The sequence below is a fragment of the Molothrus ater genome, chromosome 1 (assembly GCF_012460135.2).
Source record: "Molothrus ater isolate BHLD 08-10-18 breed brown headed cowbird chromosome 1, BPBGC_Mater_1.1, whole genome shotgun sequence".
Lineage (NCBI taxonomy): Eukaryota > Metazoa > Chordata > Aves > Passeriformes > Icteridae > Molothrus > Molothrus ater.
Window position 1 is genome coordinate 560798 of NC_050478.2, and position 20433 is coordinate 581230.

General features: G+C 57.0%; 1 protein-coding gene across 2 annotated transcripts in view; it reads right to left on the reverse strand.

The window, feature by feature from the left end:
- The window catches only part of SCAP (SREBF chaperone), a 63342-nt gene that overhangs the window by 5741 nt on the left and 37168 nt on the right, over positions 1–20433 (reverse strand). For both annotated transcript variants that reach the window (XM_036379211.1, XM_036379210.1), the window contains exons 5-19: positions 16908–17128; positions 15138–15243; positions 14184–14356; positions 13122–13248; positions 12800–12912; positions 12013–12107; positions 11393–11491; positions 8924–9196; positions 5818–6218; positions 4683–4853; positions 3622–3817; positions 2707–2822; positions 2070–2619; positions 1126–1211; positions 441–523 (exon numbers count right to left, since the gene is read on the reverse strand). In XM_036379211.1, the coding sequence (XP_036235104.1) occupies positions 441–523; positions 1126–1211; positions 2070–2619; positions 2707–2822; positions 3622–3817; positions 4683–4853; positions 5818–6218; positions 8924–9196; positions 11393–11491; positions 12013–12107; positions 12800–12912; positions 13122–13248; positions 14184–14356; positions 15138–15243; positions 16908–17128 (2810 nt within the window). The remainder of the gene's footprint in view (positions 1–440; positions 524–1125; positions 1212–2069; positions 2620–2706; positions 2823–3621; positions 3818–4682; positions 4854–5817; positions 6219–8923; positions 9197–11392; positions 11492–12012; positions 12108–12799; positions 12913–13121; positions 13249–14183; positions 14357–15137; positions 15244–16907; positions 17129–20433) is intronic.

Genomic DNA, 20433 nt, shown 5'->3' on the forward strand with positions numbered 1-20433 from the left:
AGCCTGGCCTTGGATACTTCCAGGGATGGAGCAGCCACAGCTTCTCCAGGAAATTCATTCCCGTCCCTCGCCACTCTCCAGGGGAGAATTTTCCCCCAGTATCCCATCTGAATCATCCCCTCTATTCTGCTCCCGAAGCAAAGGAACCCCCTGCTCTAACCAGCCACCCCCATGGGCCCCTCTGGGCTGTGCTGTGGTTGTGTCGAGGGCTCAGGCTGTTCCTGGGATTGGGAACAGAGAGAGAAAGGAGACAGAAGTGGAAGGAGCAAAGGGCAGCATGGGGATGGTGTCCATCACAGGGAGCTCTCTCAGCTCAGCACAGCTCTGGGTGCTTTTGGAGCAGTTACCACCAAAGCTGAAGGGGCTGTGAGGAAGACTCAGCTGCAGGGAGGGGAAGGCAGGAGCCCAGGGCATTGCACTGACATTCCAACACTGCTCACCTCGGAACTGCAGGTGGTTCAAGGATGTGTGTGTCTCCAGAGAGAAGAAATCCAAGGAGCCATTCAGCCGGGCAGCCACGATCCTGAGGGACAGATGTGGGGGCTGAGAGAGGCCCTTCCCTGAGCCCCAAACCTGGACACCCCTGGGCCAAGCACAGCCCACCCACCCCCGGGAGGAGGCTGCACAGAGCTGGGCCGGGACACTGGACACAGCTCTGAATGGACTGGACAATGGCAGTGCCTCTCAACAGCAGTGACCCAAAGGTGTCCCAGCCCTGAACATTCAGCCACTGACAACACTGAGGGATGAAGAAGTGGCTGCTGAAGCATTCCTGGAGCCAGGAAAGCTGGTGAGAGGTGGATTCTCAGAGGATTGGGCTGGGTGTGAGGTTGGATAGCAAGAAAAGGTGGTTGGGCACTGAATGGGCTCCCCTGAATGGTGACAGCTCCAACCCTGCCAAAGCTCAGGAGTGCTTGGACAAAGCTCTCAGGCACAGGGTGGGGTTGTTGGGGTGTCTTGGGCAGGGCCAGGGGTTGGACTCCATGATCCCTGGGGGCCCCTTCCAGCTCAGGATATTCCATGACACTGATTCCAGGGAAGAGACATCCCAGCCCAGCCTCTGCTGCTGGGAGCTGCCGTGGAGGTTGGGGCTGGGGATCTCCCAGCACCTGCACAAGGAGTCACCTGTTGTTGAGGAAGACGAGGGCGGTGATGCCGGATTGTCCTTCATCATTGCTGCTGCGGAGGGTCCCCTCGATGGCATCCCACACCTGGGGGAGGAGGGGTCACTGCGGTGACACTGGTCACAGGGGCACTGGACACAGGGGCTCTGGGATCCTGAACAGCTCTGTGTGCTCTGCCCCGGCCCCTGAGCTGGGTGAGCAGTCACAGCTCCCTGTGCTGTGCTGCCAGGCTGTGTGACCTCCTGCCTCCCATTACTGTGTCCCTGCTTCTTATCTCCACCCTCCTGTTACTGCATCCCTGCTCCTCGTTATTGCATCCCTGCTCCTCATCTCCACCCTCCTGTTACTGCATCCCTGCTCCTCGTTATTGCATCCCTGCTCCTCATCTCCACCCTCCTGTTACTGCATCCCTGCTCCTCGTTATTGCATCCTTGCTCCTCATCTCCACCCTCCTGTTACTGCATCCCTGCTCCTCATTATTGCATCCTTGCTTCTCATCTCCACCTCCCATTACTGCATCCCTGCTCCTCATTACTGCATCCCTGCTCCTCATCTCCATCCTTCCTGTTACTGTGTCCCCACTCATCTCCACCTCCCTGTTACTGTGTCCCTGCTCCTCATTTCCACCCTCGCATTACTGTGCCCCACTCATCTACGCCTCTGTTACTGTGTCCCCACTCATTTCCACCTTCCTGTTACTGTGTCCCTGTTCCTCACTCCACCTCCCTGTTACTGTGTCCCTGCTCCTCATTTCCACCCTCCCATTACTGTGCCCCACTCATCTACCCCTCTGTTACTGTGTCCCCACTCATTTCCACCTTCCTGTTACTGTGTCCCTGTTCCTCACTCCACCTCCCTGTTACTGTGTCCCTGCTCCTCATCTCCACCTTCCCCTCGGTGTCCCTGCTCATCTCCAGCTCCCATTACTGCGTCCCCGTTCCTCACCTCCAGCTTCCCATTGCTCCTGCCAGCCACGATGAGGTTGCCCTGCAGTTCCAGGCTCCAGATGGAGCTCTCCAGGTCCCCTCCCCAGGACGGAGGGGGTGAGGATTTGTCACACCCGGCGCAGGTCTCGTCCCCGCCGCAGCCGCCCTCGTCCCCTGTGCAGGCCGGGGCACGGCCGCCGCTCCCGCAGAGCCCGGCGGGGCCGAGCGGGGCCGGGAGCCCCGGGAAGGTCCCGTTCCTGCAGCCGGAGCCGCCGTGCTCCTCGTACACCTTCCCCACCAGGCTGCTGAAGTCGTAGCCCGAGTCCTTGCGGCGAGCGCCCACTGCCCGCAGCCGGGGCTCCGGCTCGGCCTTGGCGTGCTCCAGGAAGTTGGTGTCGATCAGGGAGGTGAGGTCGGGCTGGTCACAGAACAGGGGGGGCTGGGGGGGCCCCAGCAGCCGTTTCAGCTGGTGGCTGCTCTCAAAGGAGTCCTCCAGGCCGTTCTTGCCGTCCGGGCTGGGATCCCAGCCCTCCTGGTAGTCGAAGATGCCGCTGCTGTCCCTGCGCAGCCTGCGAGGAGGGACAAGGCTGAGCCCCTCGCTGCGGGCTGCCTCCTGGGAGCACCGTGGGGACACGGGGACATGGCCAGGGCCGCACCTGGGCTTGGGGATGACGGTGAGGCAGTCGCCCGTCTGCGCGTCCCACACGCGGATCTGCCCCACCAGGCAGCAGCTCACCAGCAGCATCCCGTCACTGGCCAGGCACTCGATGTCCTGCGAGGGGAAGGACAAGCACAGCTCAGGGGGCACCACCGAGGCCTCTGGGTCCTGAGCACAGCCTGGTGTGCCTGCAGAACTGCAGAGATGATGGACTTCACGTCAAAACTGGCTGGTTTAGGAAGTGAGGGACGGTCAGGACATGGATGTCCCTGGAAGGGTCCAATACCAGGTTGGATGGGGCCTGTGGAAGGTGTCCCTGCCATGGCAGGGGTGGCACTGGATGAGTTTCAAGGTCCCTTTCAACCCAAACCATTCTGGGATCCCAGGATCTCTGCCCAGAAACTTCAGTGTGCACTGCACTGCTGCAAACCCAACAGACTCCATCTGTCTTGCCTTCCCCTAAAAAATCCATCCCAGTTTGAAGGCAGGATCAGGAGCAGAGATAGAGCTTTGCTGGGAGACACAGCCCAGCACTGCAAACTCATCTGTCTGAATGCCCAAGAGCTTTGTTTCATCTCAGAAGAGGAAGAATCCCAGACTCATCCTGGTTGGAAAATCCCTCCCAGAGCACTGAGTCACACCTGTGACTGATCCTCCCCTTCTCACCCAGCCCAGAGCACCCAGTGCCACATCCAGAGCCCCAAGTGCCACAACCAGAGCACCGAGTGCCCCATCCAGCTGTCCCCTGGAACTCAGCAACGTGGAGCTGTCCCAGCAAAGCAGGGAACAGAAGCCAGAGGCGGTGATGGTGGGAACTGCAGCCAGCCAGCCCCAGGAGGAGACGAGAGCGTGCTGCAGGAATTTCATGCCCCAATAACCTTTCCTGAGGTGTTGACTGCTGAGCTGGACGTACCATGAGGTGTCCCCTGAGGACCAGGGGCACGATCTCTGTCTCAGGGGGTGAGTAGCCGTAGTCATCACAGGGCAGGTCCCCGCGGCGGCGCCGGCCCGGCCCGTTCTGTCCGTAGTTCTTGGGGCACAGCACCCGGTAGAGGCAGAACAGCAGCAGCACCAGCAGGATGCCCGATGCCAGGCCCAGAGCAGCCACCCTGGGGGACACACAGAGACAAGAAGGTAAGGAAATAAACTCCAATTTCTAGTCCACACATAGATTTGGGAAGTCTTGTGCCGGGATTACTCATGTGCTGGTCTGAGTTTCTCAGCTGAGAAAGCTTTTCAGCAAATTACAGAGATTTGTTGGAAATTAAGGGGGGTTTAATGGGAAAATGACAATTTCCACAAGATTTTGAGGCTTTTCAGTAAGGAAAGTAATGAGCAACTAAGATCAAAGAAAACACCAGCTGGGGATGGGATAACAGAGTGTGTTCAGCACGTGCAGATTCAGGCAGGGGTTGTGAGCTGTCCTCTCCACAGAGAGGGAAGCTCCTTGCACCAGAGTTTGATCTGACCCCCAATAAATCATTATCAAATTATATCCAGGTGGTGGCTGCCCCTGGATCCCTGGAAGCGTCCAAGGCCAGGTTGGACAGGGCTTGGAGCACCCTGGGATGGTGGAAGGTGTCCCTGCCCTGGCACAGAGTGGGACTGGATTAGTTTTAAGGTCCCTTCCAACCCAGACCATTCTGGGCTTCTATGAAATCACATTTAAACCCCCAAATTGGCCTTCTGTCCTGGTCACCCGTACTGCAGCAGGAGCCCTGAGGGCCTCCATGCACAGCCTGCCCTCAGTGATGGCAAAGTGCCAGGATGCATCAATTTCCCTTTGCACTGGAGCATCCCCAGCACCCCGAGCTGCTGCTTTGCACTGGAGCATCCCCAGCTTTGGCACGGCAGCTTCAGGAGCTTTCTCTTCTCCCAGCAGGGAGAGGAGCCCTGCGGAACCAGCCCTGAAGGACCAGCCTGAAGCAGCCCCGTTGCCCCTGGGGCCGAGGCAGGCTGTGACAGACACTGTACTTGTAGAGGGTGACGTCCTGGTGGCCGCGGGGCTGCGAGCCGCGCTCCGGCCGCGGGGCCGTGTCCAGGAAGGGCTGGGAGCGCCGGGCCTCCTGCGGGTGCCGCATCTCCAGCGCCTCCTGGGGGTGCAGGTACAGCGTCACGGGGATGGCCGGCAGGATGCTGATGTACCTGAGGGGACAGGGACAACGGCTCAGGAGGGGCACGAGGGGACAGGCAGCCACGGCAGGAGTCAGGGTGCTTTCAGTGTGTGACTGCAGGCGCTCGGAACTACAGATCTCCTGGGAAATATTCTCCTCTAAAGCTATTCCCCGGGTTTTAACCCTTCAAAGAGCCAACAGAAATGAAGTCCTGAGGAGATCAAGTGGATCCCATGAATTTAAGCCTGGTTTCCTGTGTGCTGCAGGCTGGGAAGTCTCACCAAGAAGCTCCTTCAGCTCAGCTGTCTCTTCCTCACATGTACAATTTCCATCCCTTACAGATGGTTGTATCAGACAATTGTGGAATTACTGAGGTTGCAAAAGCCCTCTGACACCATCAGGCCTGACTGCTCCCCCAGCACTGCCAAGGCCACCACTAACCCATGTCCCCAAACCCCACATCCACAGGGTTTTTAAATCCCTCCAGGGATGGGAACTCCACTACTGCCCTGGGCAGCCGTGCCAGGGCCACAGAACCCTTTTGGGGAAGGACTCTTCCCAATATCCACCCTGACCCTCCCCTGGAAACCCCTGAGGCTGTTCCCTCTCCTCCTGTTCCCTGGGAGCAGAGCCCAACCTCCCTGGCTGTCCCCTCCTGTCAGGGACTTGTGCAGAGCCACAAGGGCCCCCCTGAGCCTCCTTTTCTTGTTTTACACATTTTAAAACTTCAGTTCCAGGATGAAGGAAGACAGAAGACACCACACACATAAACCACCCAGGAGCAGAGTGGAACCACCCTGATTCCCAGAGGAACAGCCCTGGAGGGTTTGTGAGCTCTGCCCACCCCAGGGGCCCTGCTCAGCAGCCCCTCCCACACACACCTGGAATGAGGTTATGTGAGTTGGGAGCACCAAGGACAGAAGCAAGGCAAACCCTTGGGGTCAGCTCCCAGATCCCCGTGCCAGTGGCACTCCATGCCAGCCCACTTCACTTGCCTCTTGGCCAGGGTGATGTTGTAGTAGCTGAAGAGGGCAGGCCAGTGCCTGAAGGAAAGCTTCCTCCAGATCTCCTCATCCTCTGCTCCCCAGGTAACCTGTGCTTCTGTCCCCAGCTCCAGCTGCCCGTTCCCCCTGCCCTCGGGGCCCCAGGGCTGCTGCTCCGGCTCCAGCCGCGCCTTCTGCTCCGTCCGGTTCTCCGACAGCTGCGCGGGCTCCGAGGGGAACACGGACAGGTCCAGCTTGGGGTCCCCAGCGGGCAGGACCCCGCCGGGAACGGGCATGGCAGGCAGGCCTGTGTCCCCCAGGGGACTCTGCTCGGTGACCTGGGACGTGAGGTAGGTGCGGAGCCCGGCGGGATCCGTGTACAGCAGGATTCCAATCCAGATCACTGTGCCGGCCTGAGCAGGGAGAGAGACACAGCGCCCTCAGTGTCACTGCACTGTCCCCTGCCTGAGCAGGGACACAGCGCCCTCAGTGCCACTGCATTGTCCCCTGCCTGAGCAGGGAGAGAGACAGCGCCCTCAGTGCCACTGCCCTGCCCCCTGCCTGAGCAGGGAGAGAGACAGCGCCCTCAGTGTCACTGCACTGTCCCCTGCCTGAGCAGGGAGAGAGACAGCGCCCTCAGTGTCACTGCATTGTCCCCTGCCTGAGCAGGGAGAGACAGCGCCCTCAGTGCCACTGCCTGTCCCCTGCCTGAGCAGGGACACAGCGCCCTCAGTGCCACTGCCTGTCCCCTGCCTGAGCAGGGACACAGCGCCCTCAGTGTCACTGCCTGTCCCCTGCCTGAGCAGGGTGACACAGCGCCCTCAGTGCCACTGCATTGTCCCCTGCCTGAGCAGGGACACAGCGCCCTCAGTGCCACTGCCTGTCCCCTGCCTGAGCAGGGTGACACAGCGCCCTCAGTGTCACTGCCTGTCCCCTGCCTGAGCAGGGAGACACACAGCGCCCTCAGTGCCACTGCCTGTCCCCTGCCTGAGCAGGGACACAGCGCCCTCAGTGCCACTGCATTGTCCCCTGCCTGAGCAGGGAGACACACAGCGCCCTCAGTGCCACTGCCTGTCCCCTGTCTGAGCAGGGAGAGAGACAGCGCCCTCAGTGCCACTGCCTGTCCCCTGCCTGAGCAGGGTGACACACAGCGCCCTCAGTGTCACTGCCTGTCCCCTGCCTGAGCAGGGACACAGCGCCCTCAGTGTCACTGCCTGTCCCCTGCCTGAGCAGGGACACAGCGCCCTCAGTGCCACTGCCCTGTCCCCTGCCTGAGCAGGGAGAGAGACAGCGCCCTCAGTGTCACTGCCTGTCCCCTGCCTGAGCAGGGACACAGCGCCCTCAGTGCCACTGCATTGTCCCCTGCCTGAGCAGGGACACAGCGCCCTCAGTGCCACTGCCCTGTCCCCTGCCTGAGCAGGGACACAGCGCCCTCAGTGCCACTGCCTGTCCCCTGCCTGAGCAGGGAGAGAGACAGCGCCCTCAGTGCCACTGCCCTGTCCCCTGCCTGAGCAGGGAGAGAGACAGCGCCCTCAGTGCCACTGCATTGTCCCCTGCCTGAGCAGGGTGACACACAGCGCCCTCAGTGCCACTGCCCTGTCCCCTGCCTGAGCAGGGACACAGCGCCCTCAGTGCCACTGCCTGTCCCCTGTCTGAGCAGGGTGACACACAGCGCCCTCAGTGCCACTGCATTGTCCCCTGCCTGAGCAGGGACACAGCGCCCTCAGTGTCACTGCATTGTCCCCTGCCTGAGCAGGGACACAGCGCCCTCAGTGTCACTGCCTGTCCCCTGCCTGAGCAGGGTGACACAGCGCCCTCAGTGCCACTGCATTGTCCCCTGCCTGAGCAGGGTGACACAGTGCCCTCAGTGCCACTGCATTGTCCCCTGCCTGAGCAGGGACACAGCGCCCTCAGTGTCACTGCCTGTCCCCTGCCTGAGCAGGGTGACACAGCGCCCTCAGTGTCACTGCCCTGTCCCCTGCCTGAGCAGGGTGACACACAGCGCCCTCAGTGCCACTGCCTGTCCCCTGCCTGAGCAGGGTGACACAGCGCCCTCAGTGCCACTGCATTGTCCCCTGCCTGAGCAGGGTGACACAGTGCCCTCAGTGCCACTGCATTGTCCCCTGCCTGAGCAGGGACACAGCGCCCTCAGTGTCACTGCCTGTCCCCTGCCTGAGCAGGGTGACACAGCGCCCTCAGTGTCACTGCCCTGTCCCCTGCCTGAGCAGGGTGACACACAGCGCCCTCAGTGCCACTGCCTGTCCCCTGCCTGAGCAGGGTGACACAGTGCCCTCAGTGTCACTGCCTGTCCCCTGCCTGAGCAGAGACACAGCTCCCTCAGTGCCACCTCCCTGTCCCCCTGCCCTTTGGTGCCACCTCCCTGTCCCCTGCCCGAGCTGACCCACGGCACCCCAACCCACAGGTAGCCCTCATTTCCTGCAGCCTCACTCCCAGCATGGTTTCTTGGGGACAGGGAGGTGGCACAGGGGGGACGTTTGGAGCACTGCCCAGCACACCCAGAACCTGGGCAGCACTTTTCCATGACCCACGTGATGCTCAGAGCCCACCTTCTCTCCCCAGACACACAGCAGGAAGGGGCTCCGTGCTGGCAGCTGGACCAGCCAGTCTGGCACCTCCAGGCAGGGCTGGAAAGGCTCAGTTTGGGTTTTTGGCTCCACACTCCTGCAGGACCCACTGCTCTGGGACCATGTGGGGACTGAACTTCTGGATCCCATGGCAAGCAGGACATGGAGCTGTGTCAGGCCTGGTGGGAGTGGGTGGCTGGCAGGGTGGGCAGGGCTGCCAGCTTGGCAGAGCTGGGTGCCCAGTGGGGTGGGCAGGGCTGCAGCCTGGCTGTTGTGGGTGCCATCTTGGTGGTCTGGGTGCCACCCTGGTTCTCTGGGTGCCAGCCCAGCTATCTGGGTGTCATCCTGGCGGTCTGGGTGCCCAGTGGGGCAGACAGGGGTGCCAGCCCAGTGGTCTGGGTGCCCCTCTGGCTATTTGGTTGCCACCCTGGCTCTCTGGGTGCCAGCCCAGCTCTCTGTGTGCCCCCCTGGCAGTCTGGGTGCCATCCCAACCATCTGTGTGCCCCCCTGGCAGTGTGTGTGCCCCCACGTACCATGATGAGGCGCTGTGCCAGGCGGGTGCGGGCGAAGAAGTAGATGACGCGCAGGCGCTTGGGCAGGCGCAGGTTGCGCAGCGAGGACGGCTGCAGGGTGATGGTGTGTGGGGTGATGGGGTGTGGGGTGATGGGGTGGGGGCTGTGTGGGGTGATGCTGTGTGGGGCCATGGTGTGTGGGGTGTGTGGCACCGCCGGGCGCAGCGGCCGCGCACGGCACGGGGGCCTCGCCGGGCACGACTCGGGGGGCAAACGCTTGTTCAGGTCAGCCAGCTGCAACAGACACAGAAAGGACAGGGGTGAGGGGCTGCTCCAGGGCAAAGGGGACCCTGGAGAGCTGGGAGAGACCCCTGGGCAGGGATTGTCCCCCCAGGGTCAGGGGGTGACTCCTTGGTGTCTCCTCCCAGCCCATTTACCCCAACCAGCACATTTCCAGACCCAGGGAATCACAGAATGGTTGGGTGGGAAGGGACCCTAAAGCCCATCCAGTGCCACCCCTGCCATGGCAGGGACACCCCCACTGTCCCAGGCTGCTCCAAGCCCTGTCCAGCCTGGCCCTGGGCACTGCCAGGGATCCAGGGGCAGCCCCAGCTGCTCTGGGCACCCTGTGCCAGGGCCTACCCACCCTCCCTCACCAAGTTCTTCCTAATGTCCAATGTAAACCTTCTCTGTCAGTTTGAAGACATTCCCCCTTAACCTGTCCAACATCTCTCCCAGTCTTTCTTCTGGTTCCTTTCAGGTCCTGGAAGGCCACAAGTAGGTCTCTAAGCTTTCCTTCCCCAGGCTGTGTAATCCTGATTCTCTCAGCCTTTCCTCACAGCAGAGCTGCTCCATCCCTCTAATCCACTCAATGCCCCCTCTGGATTTGCTCCCACAGCTCCATGTCCTTCCTAAGAGTGTCTTTTCCCTCAAGTGCTCTGTTCCCAATCCCTGTGTGAGTAACCAAGCAAGTACAGAACCAGGACTGTAACAGCTCAGGATGAAACAGCCTCAAGCTGACATGGGGAAGTTTAGGTTAAATTTAGGAATAATTTCTTCCTGGAATGGGCTGCCCAGCCCTGGCCCAGCTGTCCAGAACAGGGGTGGAGTCCCCATCCCTGGGGGGATTTAACAGCCATGAGGATGTGGGACTCGGGGACAGGGACAGTGGTGGTGCTGGGGAGTGCTGAAAGGCCTTTCTGAGCTCAGTGAGTTTATGATCTGTCCTTTTCCCCTTTCAGGGGTGGGATGCTGGGGCTGTGCCCTCCTCCTGCCCCAGGCTGTGCCCCCCTCCTGTCCCAGGCTGTGACCCCCATTCCTGTCCCAGGCTGTGCCCCCTCCTGTCCCAGGCTGTGCCCCCTCCTGTCCCAGGCTGTGCCCTCCTCCTGTCCCAGGCTGTGCCCCCCCATTCCTGTCCCAGGCTGTGCCCTCCTCCTGTCCCAGGCTGTGCCCCCTCCTGTCCCAGGCTGTGCCCCCTCCTGTCCCAGGCTGTGCCCCCCCATTCCTGTCCCAGGCTGTGCCCTCCTCCTGTTCCAGGCTGTGCCCCCCCATTCCTGTCCCAGGCTGTGCCCCCCCATTCCTGTCCCAGGCTGTGCCCCCCTCCTGTCCCAGGCTGTGCCCCCCCATTCCTGTCCCAGGCTGTGCCCCCCCACTCCTGCCCCAGGCTGTGCCCCCCTCCTGTCCCAGGCTGTGCCCCCCTCCTCTCCCAGGCTGTGCCCCCCCATTCCTGTCCCAGGCTGTGCCCCCCTCCTGCCCCAGGCTGCGCCCCCTCCTCCTGTCCCAGGCTGTGCCCCCTCCTGTCCCAGGCTGTGCCCCCCTCCTGTTCCAGGCTGTGCCCTCCTCCTGTCCCAGGCTGTGCCCTCCTCCTCCTGTCCCAGGCTGTGCCCCCCTCCTGTTCCAGGCTGTGCCCCCCCATTCCTGTCCCAGGCTGTGCCCCCTCCTGCCCCAGGCTGTGCCCCCCCATTCCTGTCCCAGGCTGTGCCCCCCCATTCCTGCCCCAGGCTGTGCCCCCCATTCCTGTCCCAGGCTGTGCCCCCTCCTCTCCCAGGCTGTGCCCCCCATTCCTGTCCCAGGCTGTGCCCCCCCCCTCCTGCCCCAGGCTGTGCCCCCCCATTCCTCTCCCAGGCTGTGCCCCCCCATTCCTGTCCCAGGCTGTGCCCCCCCCCTCCTGCCCCAGGCTGTGCCCCCCCATTCCTCTCCCAGGCTGTGCCCCCCCATTCCTGTCCCAGGCTGTGCCCCCCTCCTGTCCCAGGCTGTGCCCCCCCATTCCTGTCCCGGGCTGTGCCCCCCTCCTGCCCCAGGCTGTGCCCCCCCCCTCCTGCCCCAGGCTGTGCCCCCCCATTCCTCTCCCAGGCTGTGCCCCCCCCTCCTGTCCCAGGCTGTGCCCCCCATTCCTGTCCCAGGCTGTGCCCTCTCCTGTCCCAGGCTGTGCCCCCCATTCCTGCCCCGGGCTGTGCCCCCCTCCTGCCCCAGGCCGTGCCCCTTGCCCACCTCCATGCGGCGGATGTCGATGGACAGCACGGTGGTGAAGAAGAACATCTGCAGGAAGAAGTCTGACACCAGCCCCACCACGGCAAAGAGGCAGAACTCCTGTGGGTGAGACAGGCATGAGCTCCCCCTGCACCTCAGGAGGGGGGAAGCCAGCAGTGCTTCACTGAGAACCCTGGGATCCACCTCTTGTGCTGGCTCAGAGCTCAGGGCTGGGGGTGTCCGTGTGAGAACCCAAGGTATTTATCTAATTCACATTCTTTGCTCTTTTTGGCCACAATCCGTCTCTGCTCACAGGAACAAGGGACAGGATGAGAGGAAAGGGCTTCAGTTGTGCCAGGGGAGATGTAATTAGAAATTAGGGAAAATGTCTTCCCCAAAAGGGGCTGTTAGGCATTGGAACTGCCCAGGGCAGGGGTGCGGTCCCCGTGCCTGGAGGGATTTTACAGCGGTGTGGCTGTGGCACTGGGGGACATGGGTGAGTGGTGGCCTTGGCAGTGCTGGGAACAGTTGGATTTGATGGTGTCCAAGGCTTTTCCAGCCCAGCCAACTCCCTGACTGTGTGAGCCTGCTGCCAGTGCCTCCCTGCAGTGCTCAGGCTCTGTCCTGGCAGCCCCTCTCACCTGGATGGCCGGGACCAGGGTGAAGTACCCGATGAGGATGATCCCCAGCTCCGTGGCCATGTTCTTCATGATGGACCAGCTCTCATTGCTCAGGCCTGGGGAAGGGCAGGGACAGGTCAGGGGAGCCTCTTCACTGTGCCAGACATGAACACAGCCAAAGGAGCAGCACTTCCCCTCTTTAAAGCCAGGAATTTACAGGGAACAGGCCCAAAAGGCCCTTCCAGGCTAAAACTCCTGAGTGCAAAGGCCCACTGGAGTTCTGAGTCCTGTTTCCCATCTAGGATTCAAACCACTTGTATTTTTAAAACTAAAATCAGCATCGCTCTAGAATCTCTTCTCCCTGATGTTCAGAAACAGCTTTGAAGACTGCAAATCCCATTTATCCATGGTTTGAGCACACTCAAATCCTTCCACAGGCACAGAGCATTCATAGAATGGAAAAGATAATTTTATCACACATTCAGGTGAATTTTGTAGGACCTTTGTTCTGCACTTCTGATATCTGTGACCTGAGGACAGTGCTCAGTATCCACACCAGGAAATCTAGCTCTCCCCTACCAATATTTTTTGTATTTATTTAGCCTGTTTCAGTCAACAATCCCAAAAAGCAGTGCCCACAACAGCAGCATTATGTTTCTGGAATTCACTACAAAAGGCTGTACAAGTCACTTGTTTACTTCCCAGACCTGAGTGAGACCATTCCCAGCCCCTGGCTCTCCCACTTTTCCCTCTCCCAGCCCCTGGCTCTCCCACTTTTCCCTCTCCCAGCCCCAGGGCAGGACCCCACCTTGGGCAATGCGCAGTTTCACCTCCAGGTCCACGGGCGTGGACACGACAGACTTGGTGAGCACCAGCACGTTCTCCAGGCCGATCACCACCACCAGGTATGGGAATATCTCTCTGGGGAAACAGAGGCACAGCTGAGGAGGGGTTCAGCAGCAAGGGCCAGACAAGCCAGGGCACGTTCTGTCCAGCTCTGTTAGTAACTATTCCAATACAACGGCGACTGTGCCCAGCAGCATGTCCAGCCCCACAGGAGCTGGTTCCAGCACGCTGAATTGATTCCCCAGGTGTTCCCCAGGTGTGCCCCAGGCAGGGCTGGCACGTACCCGCCGTTGAGCGTGGGTGTGAGGCCAAACAGGGTGCAGAGCCCCACGGACATGAGCAGGGAGCTGAGCACTGTCACCACTGCTGCCAGAGCCAGGCCCCACTTGGACTTCACCATGTCGATCTTGCCTGCAAAACAGCCCAGCCAGGTCAGCAGGGACAGCACACGGCAAGGACACACAGACGGGGACAGATGGACACACAAATGGGGACAGCACGCTTGTCCTGGCCGGCCCCAGCAGGTCACAGGACACCCCAGCCCAGAGGGAAGGTACTGCAGTGTCTGAGATGAAATTAAAGTACTGCAGTGTCTGAAATGCAGGTACTGCAGTGTCTGAAATGTAGAAATTTTAAAATTTGACACATTTTTGGTTTTTTTGGATCAGAATGAAGAAGCCAAAAGGTGATTTTTTAACAGAAGTAATATTTTGAGAAAAACTTGCTTCAGAGAAGGCAGAATCCATGTTTTCTGTCATTTATATGCCAGCAATCTAGATGTGCCCAGCTAGCTTGGGGAACTGGGAACGTGGCTGTTTTCTGGGCAGAGATCCAGAAAAAGTCTGAAATGCAGCTCCCACAGGACAAGGGGGGACAGGGGACAATGCTGCTTCACAGCTCACACCAGTTCCAGCACTGCAGAACCAAACTGAAATGTGGCCAGAGAGGCCTAAACCCACCAGCTCAGAACATGTGTCTGATAATGGATGAAACAAACTGGGAAAAAAGGCATTGCTGTGGCATCTAAGGGTGCCCAAGACAAAAAATACCTGGGAAGGTATCAAAGAATCATGGAATAGTTTGGGTTGGAAGAGACTTTAAAGAAGTCTATCCAGGCCTTGGACACTTCCAGGGATGGGGAAACACCTCCAGCTGGGAGGTGGATCACAAGGAATAACAGCACCCCGGCTGAAAGGGGCAAATGAGCAGGAATCAGGCAAAGAGTTTTAACCCTCTCCACGACAGCTCAGGGCAGAACTCCACCACCACCTCTCCTGCTGAAACAGGTGATGTTATACAGGTATCACCTGCACCCTGAGCCCGCACCCAGGTGCCCCCAAACCTACGTGTGGAGAAGTAGATGTAGGCGAAGAGGATGATGTAGGTGGTGACGAGCGGGATGAGCTCGGCGATGCCGATCTCCTCCTTGAAGTGCACGTGCACCACGCTCTCCTCCCGCAGGCTGCAGTTGGGGCTGGGGTGCAGCAGCTTCAGCCGCGAGCGCAGGCTGCTCAGGAACCTGGGGACAGCAGTGCTGTGCTGTGATCTCAGGGTTTACCCCAGAAACCCGGGTCCCTCCCCTGATGATCCCTCCCAGGCGTGTCAGTCACCTCTCCTTCCCCTCCCAGCACTGTCTGTCAGTCCTGCAATTCCAGAAGGGATTGGCAGATCCAAAGGATGCCCTCTACCCCTGGGGGGCATTGGGCCATCCAGGTGTCCTTTGTCCCTTTGTCCCTCCCCTCCTGTCCCTGCTTGGTGCCTCCCTGCCCCTTCCCTGCCCCTCTCCCCGGGGTTAAAGGAGCAGCAACCACGGGCTCAGGGAGTTCTGTTGGAGCTGGTGCTGCATTCAGAGGCCTGAGGGCCAGAATAAAGCTCTGGATCCAAAGCCTCCATCAGAACCGACTCCTTTCCTTCACCATCCCTTAAAGCTTCTCTGCCAGAGGGAAACCTGACATCCTCACATCCACTCAATCCATGCCAGTTTGGCCAACACTGCCACAGTGTTTCCAGCAGTGCTTACTGGAAAGCCAAGCAGCCTGTGCACAAGGAACTGGGTCAAACCAGAGCCACAGGGCCATGGATGCCACAGGAACTCCCCCTGGCAGCTCTGCATGCTACAGACCCTGCTTGTGAAGGGCAGCTGAGAACTGAGGGTATTTTATTTCCGTAAAACACAGCAAGTTTTCTCCCAGAAAAGCACCTTCAGAGATGTGAGACACTCTAAGCCAGAAGGAAGCGGAGGGCAGAGGAACCATCAGGGAGGGGGAAGCAGCAGAGCTCGGTGGCAGAGCAGGCCTCACCTGGAGTCGTAGCGCTGCAGCCCCAGGGTGACGGTGTAGGACACCACGCGGCGCCGGTTGGACAGGCTGACCCCGCTGTACCTGCCAGGCAGCCCGAAGAGCAGGTCTGCAGGGACAGGGGGACACAGGGACACAGCTCACACACAGCACAGGGGGGCACAGCTGTCCCCTGCCAGCAGCCCCAGCGGGAATGGCTGCTCTCATCCTGTAGGGTATCCCATGCTCCGGGGAGAGCCCATGGATGGGACACACCTGGAGCAGGCTCCAACCACAGCGAGCTCACACTGAGACATAAACTTTAAGGAATTCAGAGATTTTAGAGGAGCTAAGATTTTAGTCAGGGATAAGCTTTATTGGAGGTAATTAAAATAAATGGGTAGGCCTTGATGAGTTAAGAGTTAGTAGTTAACTAATAAGTGATTGATTGTCAGCACAATGTTTGGTTAGCTGGGTTTATAATGAAGAATATAGAAATTGATAAATAGCTTTTGGGAACATAAGACAGTTGTAGGCCTCCTCTGTTCTGCAACCAATTGAAGATGGGGAATGGGAGTTCTACCAAGGGTTCATTTGACATATTTGCATTGAAAAGGTAGAAAGGTCAGAATGAGGAAGACTTCATTTACTTCCTCATTTTGGGACTCCTCCCCATTTCAAGGAACAAACTGTGCATGCTTAATAGCTTTTGAACTAATTACCATGCTTAATAGCTTTTTAACTAATTACCATACAAAGCAGGGAATGGGATGTACCAAAGTCATGAATAAGCATTTGTATTTTGGGTATTCAATACTTGTATGATAAAAGGGCTCTGTGATCACCTGTAAATTGCAATGTGTATTTGGGAGTTATCACAATAAACAAACACTTTCTAACTTTAAACTGTTAGAGAGTTTTTGGATATTGGTACTAGATCAATATCCATATTGGGAATGGGATGTACCAAAGTTATGAATATGTATTTATATTTTGAGTATTTAATACTTGCATAGATAAAAGGGCTCTGTAATCACCTGTAAATGGCAGTGTGTATTTGGGAGCTGTCCCACAATAAACATACACCTTTTAACCTTAAACTGTTAGACAGTCTTTGTCCATCACAGTTGGATATCGGTACTAGATCAATATTCATATTTTTTTTAATAAATCAACACTCTGGGTGCTTAAAAACAGCCTTTAAAGCAAACTTCCTTTAGGGTAACAAACCCCTTTTCAGACATGTGACACACTACATCACACACTGCCAGATCTCTGAGGTTCCTTTAAAACCAAAGGATCCAACCTGTGTTTAAAGCAGCATCTCCTCTGGCATTATGGATATAATCATTAACAACCCCACACACGGTCACAGAGTTTCTTTATAACTAAGAGATAAAAATAGTTTTATGATATCCATTCTCAGCTGGGGCTGTGTGCAAGGAATTGGAACACACAATGGAGCAGGATGAATGTTGATTTATCCGTGACAATGAGGCAGCCTTTGTGTGTGACAGAGGGAAAAGCCAGGCTGGAGCATGTGTAGAGTGAGAGGAACAAAACCCTGCTATTTTTACCTGCAGAAAGAAGCCTGACTGAGTGATTTGTTCACTTCTCACAAATACAGATCAGGGCCCCACATATGAAATGAGAGACAACAAAGATCGGGCAGCTTCGGCTGCTGTGAATGAAAAAATACTGCCCAAATTGGCACCATCAGCAATTCCAGTGCTGGAATTAGTGAGGATGGAATAACAATGAAGCTGTAGGCAACTCTCAGCTTCCCTGGCTCACCTTTGAGAGTGGCTGACGTCTGCAAGGTCTTTGGCTCATGCTGGTGGATGGTTTTGATGATATCTGGGTCGGCATTGAAGCGCTCGCGGTCGTTCTGCCAGAAGTTCCCTGGGGACAGCAGCAGGCAGCCGTGCTCTGGGAGCAGATTCCTCAGCTTCCTGAGGCCGGGCAGCAGGTCTGTCACCTGCAGACAAACCTCCTCCAGGCTCCTGACCCCGGAGCTGCAAGGCAAACACAGTGCTGAGGGGCCCCACGCAGGCAAAGGCCAAGCGTTTGGAGAGGAGCGTCCCAGGGACCTGCACCAGGTGTGGCTGCTCTGCCTCCTCACAGCTCAGAGCAGGAGCTGGGGCTCCCTGCAACTGTGAACAGGCTCCAGAACTCCACCAGCGTTCCTGGGGCTGCCTGGCCCCACAGCTCTCACTCCTCACCCATCTCTGGTACCACACTTTCGCTTTTACATTTAGGACACTTCCACCTGACAGAGAAACTCTCTCTGGAATTCTTCCTGACCCCAAACCCTTCTCTGCACCTCTCTCCACACATGCAGTGGGTGTTTTACAGGAGTCCTGGTCAGCCTTCCTGAGGGGCATCCTTTGAGGTGCTCTAAAATGCACCCAGGGTTCAATGTCTGCACCTGGGGGTGTTTCCCCAGTTCCTCTGCACTGTGGGGAAAGGGGCATTTCCTGAGAGGTTCAGAGCTGCACACAGGTGGAACTGGTGTGAACTGGAACCTGGTGTGTTTGGCATCATCCTTAGCAACCACTAATTCAAGCAAGACCCAGGCTGGGTGTGAACTGGTGGGAAGTGTTCTGGGTTGTCAGATATGTGTGTGTATTCTGTTGGACTCTGTTAAAGGTGGGGCAGTTATCCTCTGCCCATTGGGCAGTTTTCTTTATCTCTCCCACAGCCAATCCTGCTTCCAGGAGATCTCTTCTATTAATTATTAATTCTCTTCTGTTCATGAGCCATTAATTATTAATTATCTGCTGTCCATGGCCACTGAGTGTCCCTGCAGGGCTGATCCACTCCCATCATCCCAAGGGGAGATGCTGCGCCCAGGGGAGGAGCCAAGCATTCCTACCTGGATCCAATCTGAGCTTTGGGACAGCCCAGCAGCCTTTGCCCAGTGCATTGCCAGAGGAGCAGCTTCTGCTGCCCTGCATTGCCAGAGGGAGCCCAGGCCCATCTCCAGCAGCCCTGGAGCTGCAGAGGAAAACTCCCCCCTTGTGCAGGATCCCTGCTCCAGCAGAGCCACAGCTGGCACTGCAGGAGGGCTGAGCCCCCATGGGATGGGGCTGTGCCACCCCCTGACACACAGGGGACAGGGCCTGCTCTCACTCTGGCAGTGGTTTTTTGGGGGTATTTTTGGGGTTGGTTTTTTTTGGTGGGTTTTTTTTGTTGTTGTTGTTGTTTGTTTGTTTGTGGGTTTTTTGTTTTGTTTCTGTTGTTTTTTCATGGGTTACATTTTTATTTTTAGTCTTCTAGCAAAGAACTGTTATTCCTATTCCCATATCTTTGCCTGAGAGCCTTTTAATTTCAAAATTCTAACAATTCAGAGGGAGGGGTTTGACATTTTCCATTGCAGGGGAGGCTCCTGCCTTCCTCAGCAGACTCCTGGCTTCTCAAGGCCACACAGAAGGGCCAGTGCCAGAGCAGCTGTGGGGCCAGCCCAGTGTGAGAGGCCGTGTCCCTGTCACCCCAGCAGGAGCTGCTCTGCTGCCTGGCACTGCTCAGTGATCAGACAGGAGCAGTGTCTCACAGGAGTCGTGGTTATTGCTGGCATGAGTTATTCTGGCCCCACGGGGTTAGCACTGCTCTGGCACCTCCCAGCTGCCCAAAACCACCTCAGTGCTCTCCCACTGGGACAGGAGCTGCACTTCTGACTGACAGGCACCCCACAGCACTCCCCCAATCAGAAACCTTCTGTACATTTCCCTGTTAAAGCACAGCCTTTGACATTTTTAACTGACACTGGAGCTCAGACCTCTTTAATTACTCCCAAGGATGCTAAAAAGCTAAACTTAGGTTTTAAAAATAGAGAAGTTCATTTAACTGGCTTTAATAGGAAAAGCATTCTCTGTTACACCACCAAAGTGTGTTTATGGTTACCTGGGGAGAAGGGAAAGACTTCACACACATTTGTGATGGCAGGTCATGAAGAAAACGTTGTAGGATATGACATTCTTAAAGGAAAGCTTTGCAATTACCAACCAGGGATCTTTGGCCCTTTGGACCCAAAAAAACCCAGAGTAACCTTTCTGAGAAGGGTAAGAAAATCAGACTCTTAAAAAGGGCTCCAGTTTAACCTGTTTCTAACATTAAACAGCACCCTGTGCCTCCTGCAGCCAAACAAGGGAAAAATGAAGTAATTAAAGATTTAGAACAAAGGACCATTATGTCTGGGATGTGTTCACAATTCCCCTGTTTGACAGGTAATGAAAGAAGACAGGAGCTGGCATTCAGCAGTTGATTATCAAAGGCCTGATGCTGACACAGAGGCACTCCCTGCAGCAGGCCCAAATCCTGCAAAGCTCAGTGCTCCTCTGCAGGCACTGCAGCACACAAAGGGGAGGCAGCCTGGCATGGAAAAGATGATTTTGATGGTCCCAGTCCAGGAAGAAGATAAACCCAGATCTGCTTGACTGGGGAAGGAACAACCCAGCTTCAACTGCCTACCTCAGGGATTTCTGCACTCACCCAGCGTAGCACACAATGCTCCAGCTGAACTCCAACAAAACAGGCAGGAGAACAGATTTACCCATAAATTGGCAGGAGGTGAGGAGGAAAGTGCAGTAAGAACAGCACAGGATATCCAGAACAGATTAAATGGGGAGAGGATAGAAGTGCCCTCAGCAAAGAGCCCAGGCCCCTCTAAAGAGATGGAATTCCTGGGAACCTGGGGGTAGCAGCCAAGCTGTAATTCCACATGAAACAAAATTAGATCCTATATCTAGCCCCACTACTGAAAAGGAGCCTCAAAAGGTACTTTGGGATACTGCAGAAATCATATTCCTGGATTTTCTATAATAGCAAGACCCTTGTCCACATTAATGAGGAAAATCCAAATCTGGGAATGGCTTGACAGCCACAAACAGGCTTTGCAAACACTGACAGAGGAGTTAAAAACATCAATCACCGGGGCCAGCTCATCCCAGTGATCCTGTAACAGCTGAATGGGATTTTGCTAACAGGGGACTCACTGTGGTATGTTCCAGAAAGGGCCACAGGGACCCAGACAACCACTAGGGTTCAGTTCCACAGCATTTAAAGGTACTGAAAAGAGAAACACTGCCTGGGAAAAGGGATTACTGTCCCTGGCCTGAGGTCCTGAACAAGTAAAAATAAATTCAACAGCATCAATGTGTGAAGAGCCAAGGACCTTGCAGTCTGTGGGCCAGTGGTAAGAAGGGCAGTGATGATGATGATGATTCCCTTCCAGAGGGAATTGCACAGTGACAGTGCACAAAGGGGGGTGTCTCAGGGGTGTCTCAGATCAAAGGGATGGCACTGCAGGGCCTAAACCCCT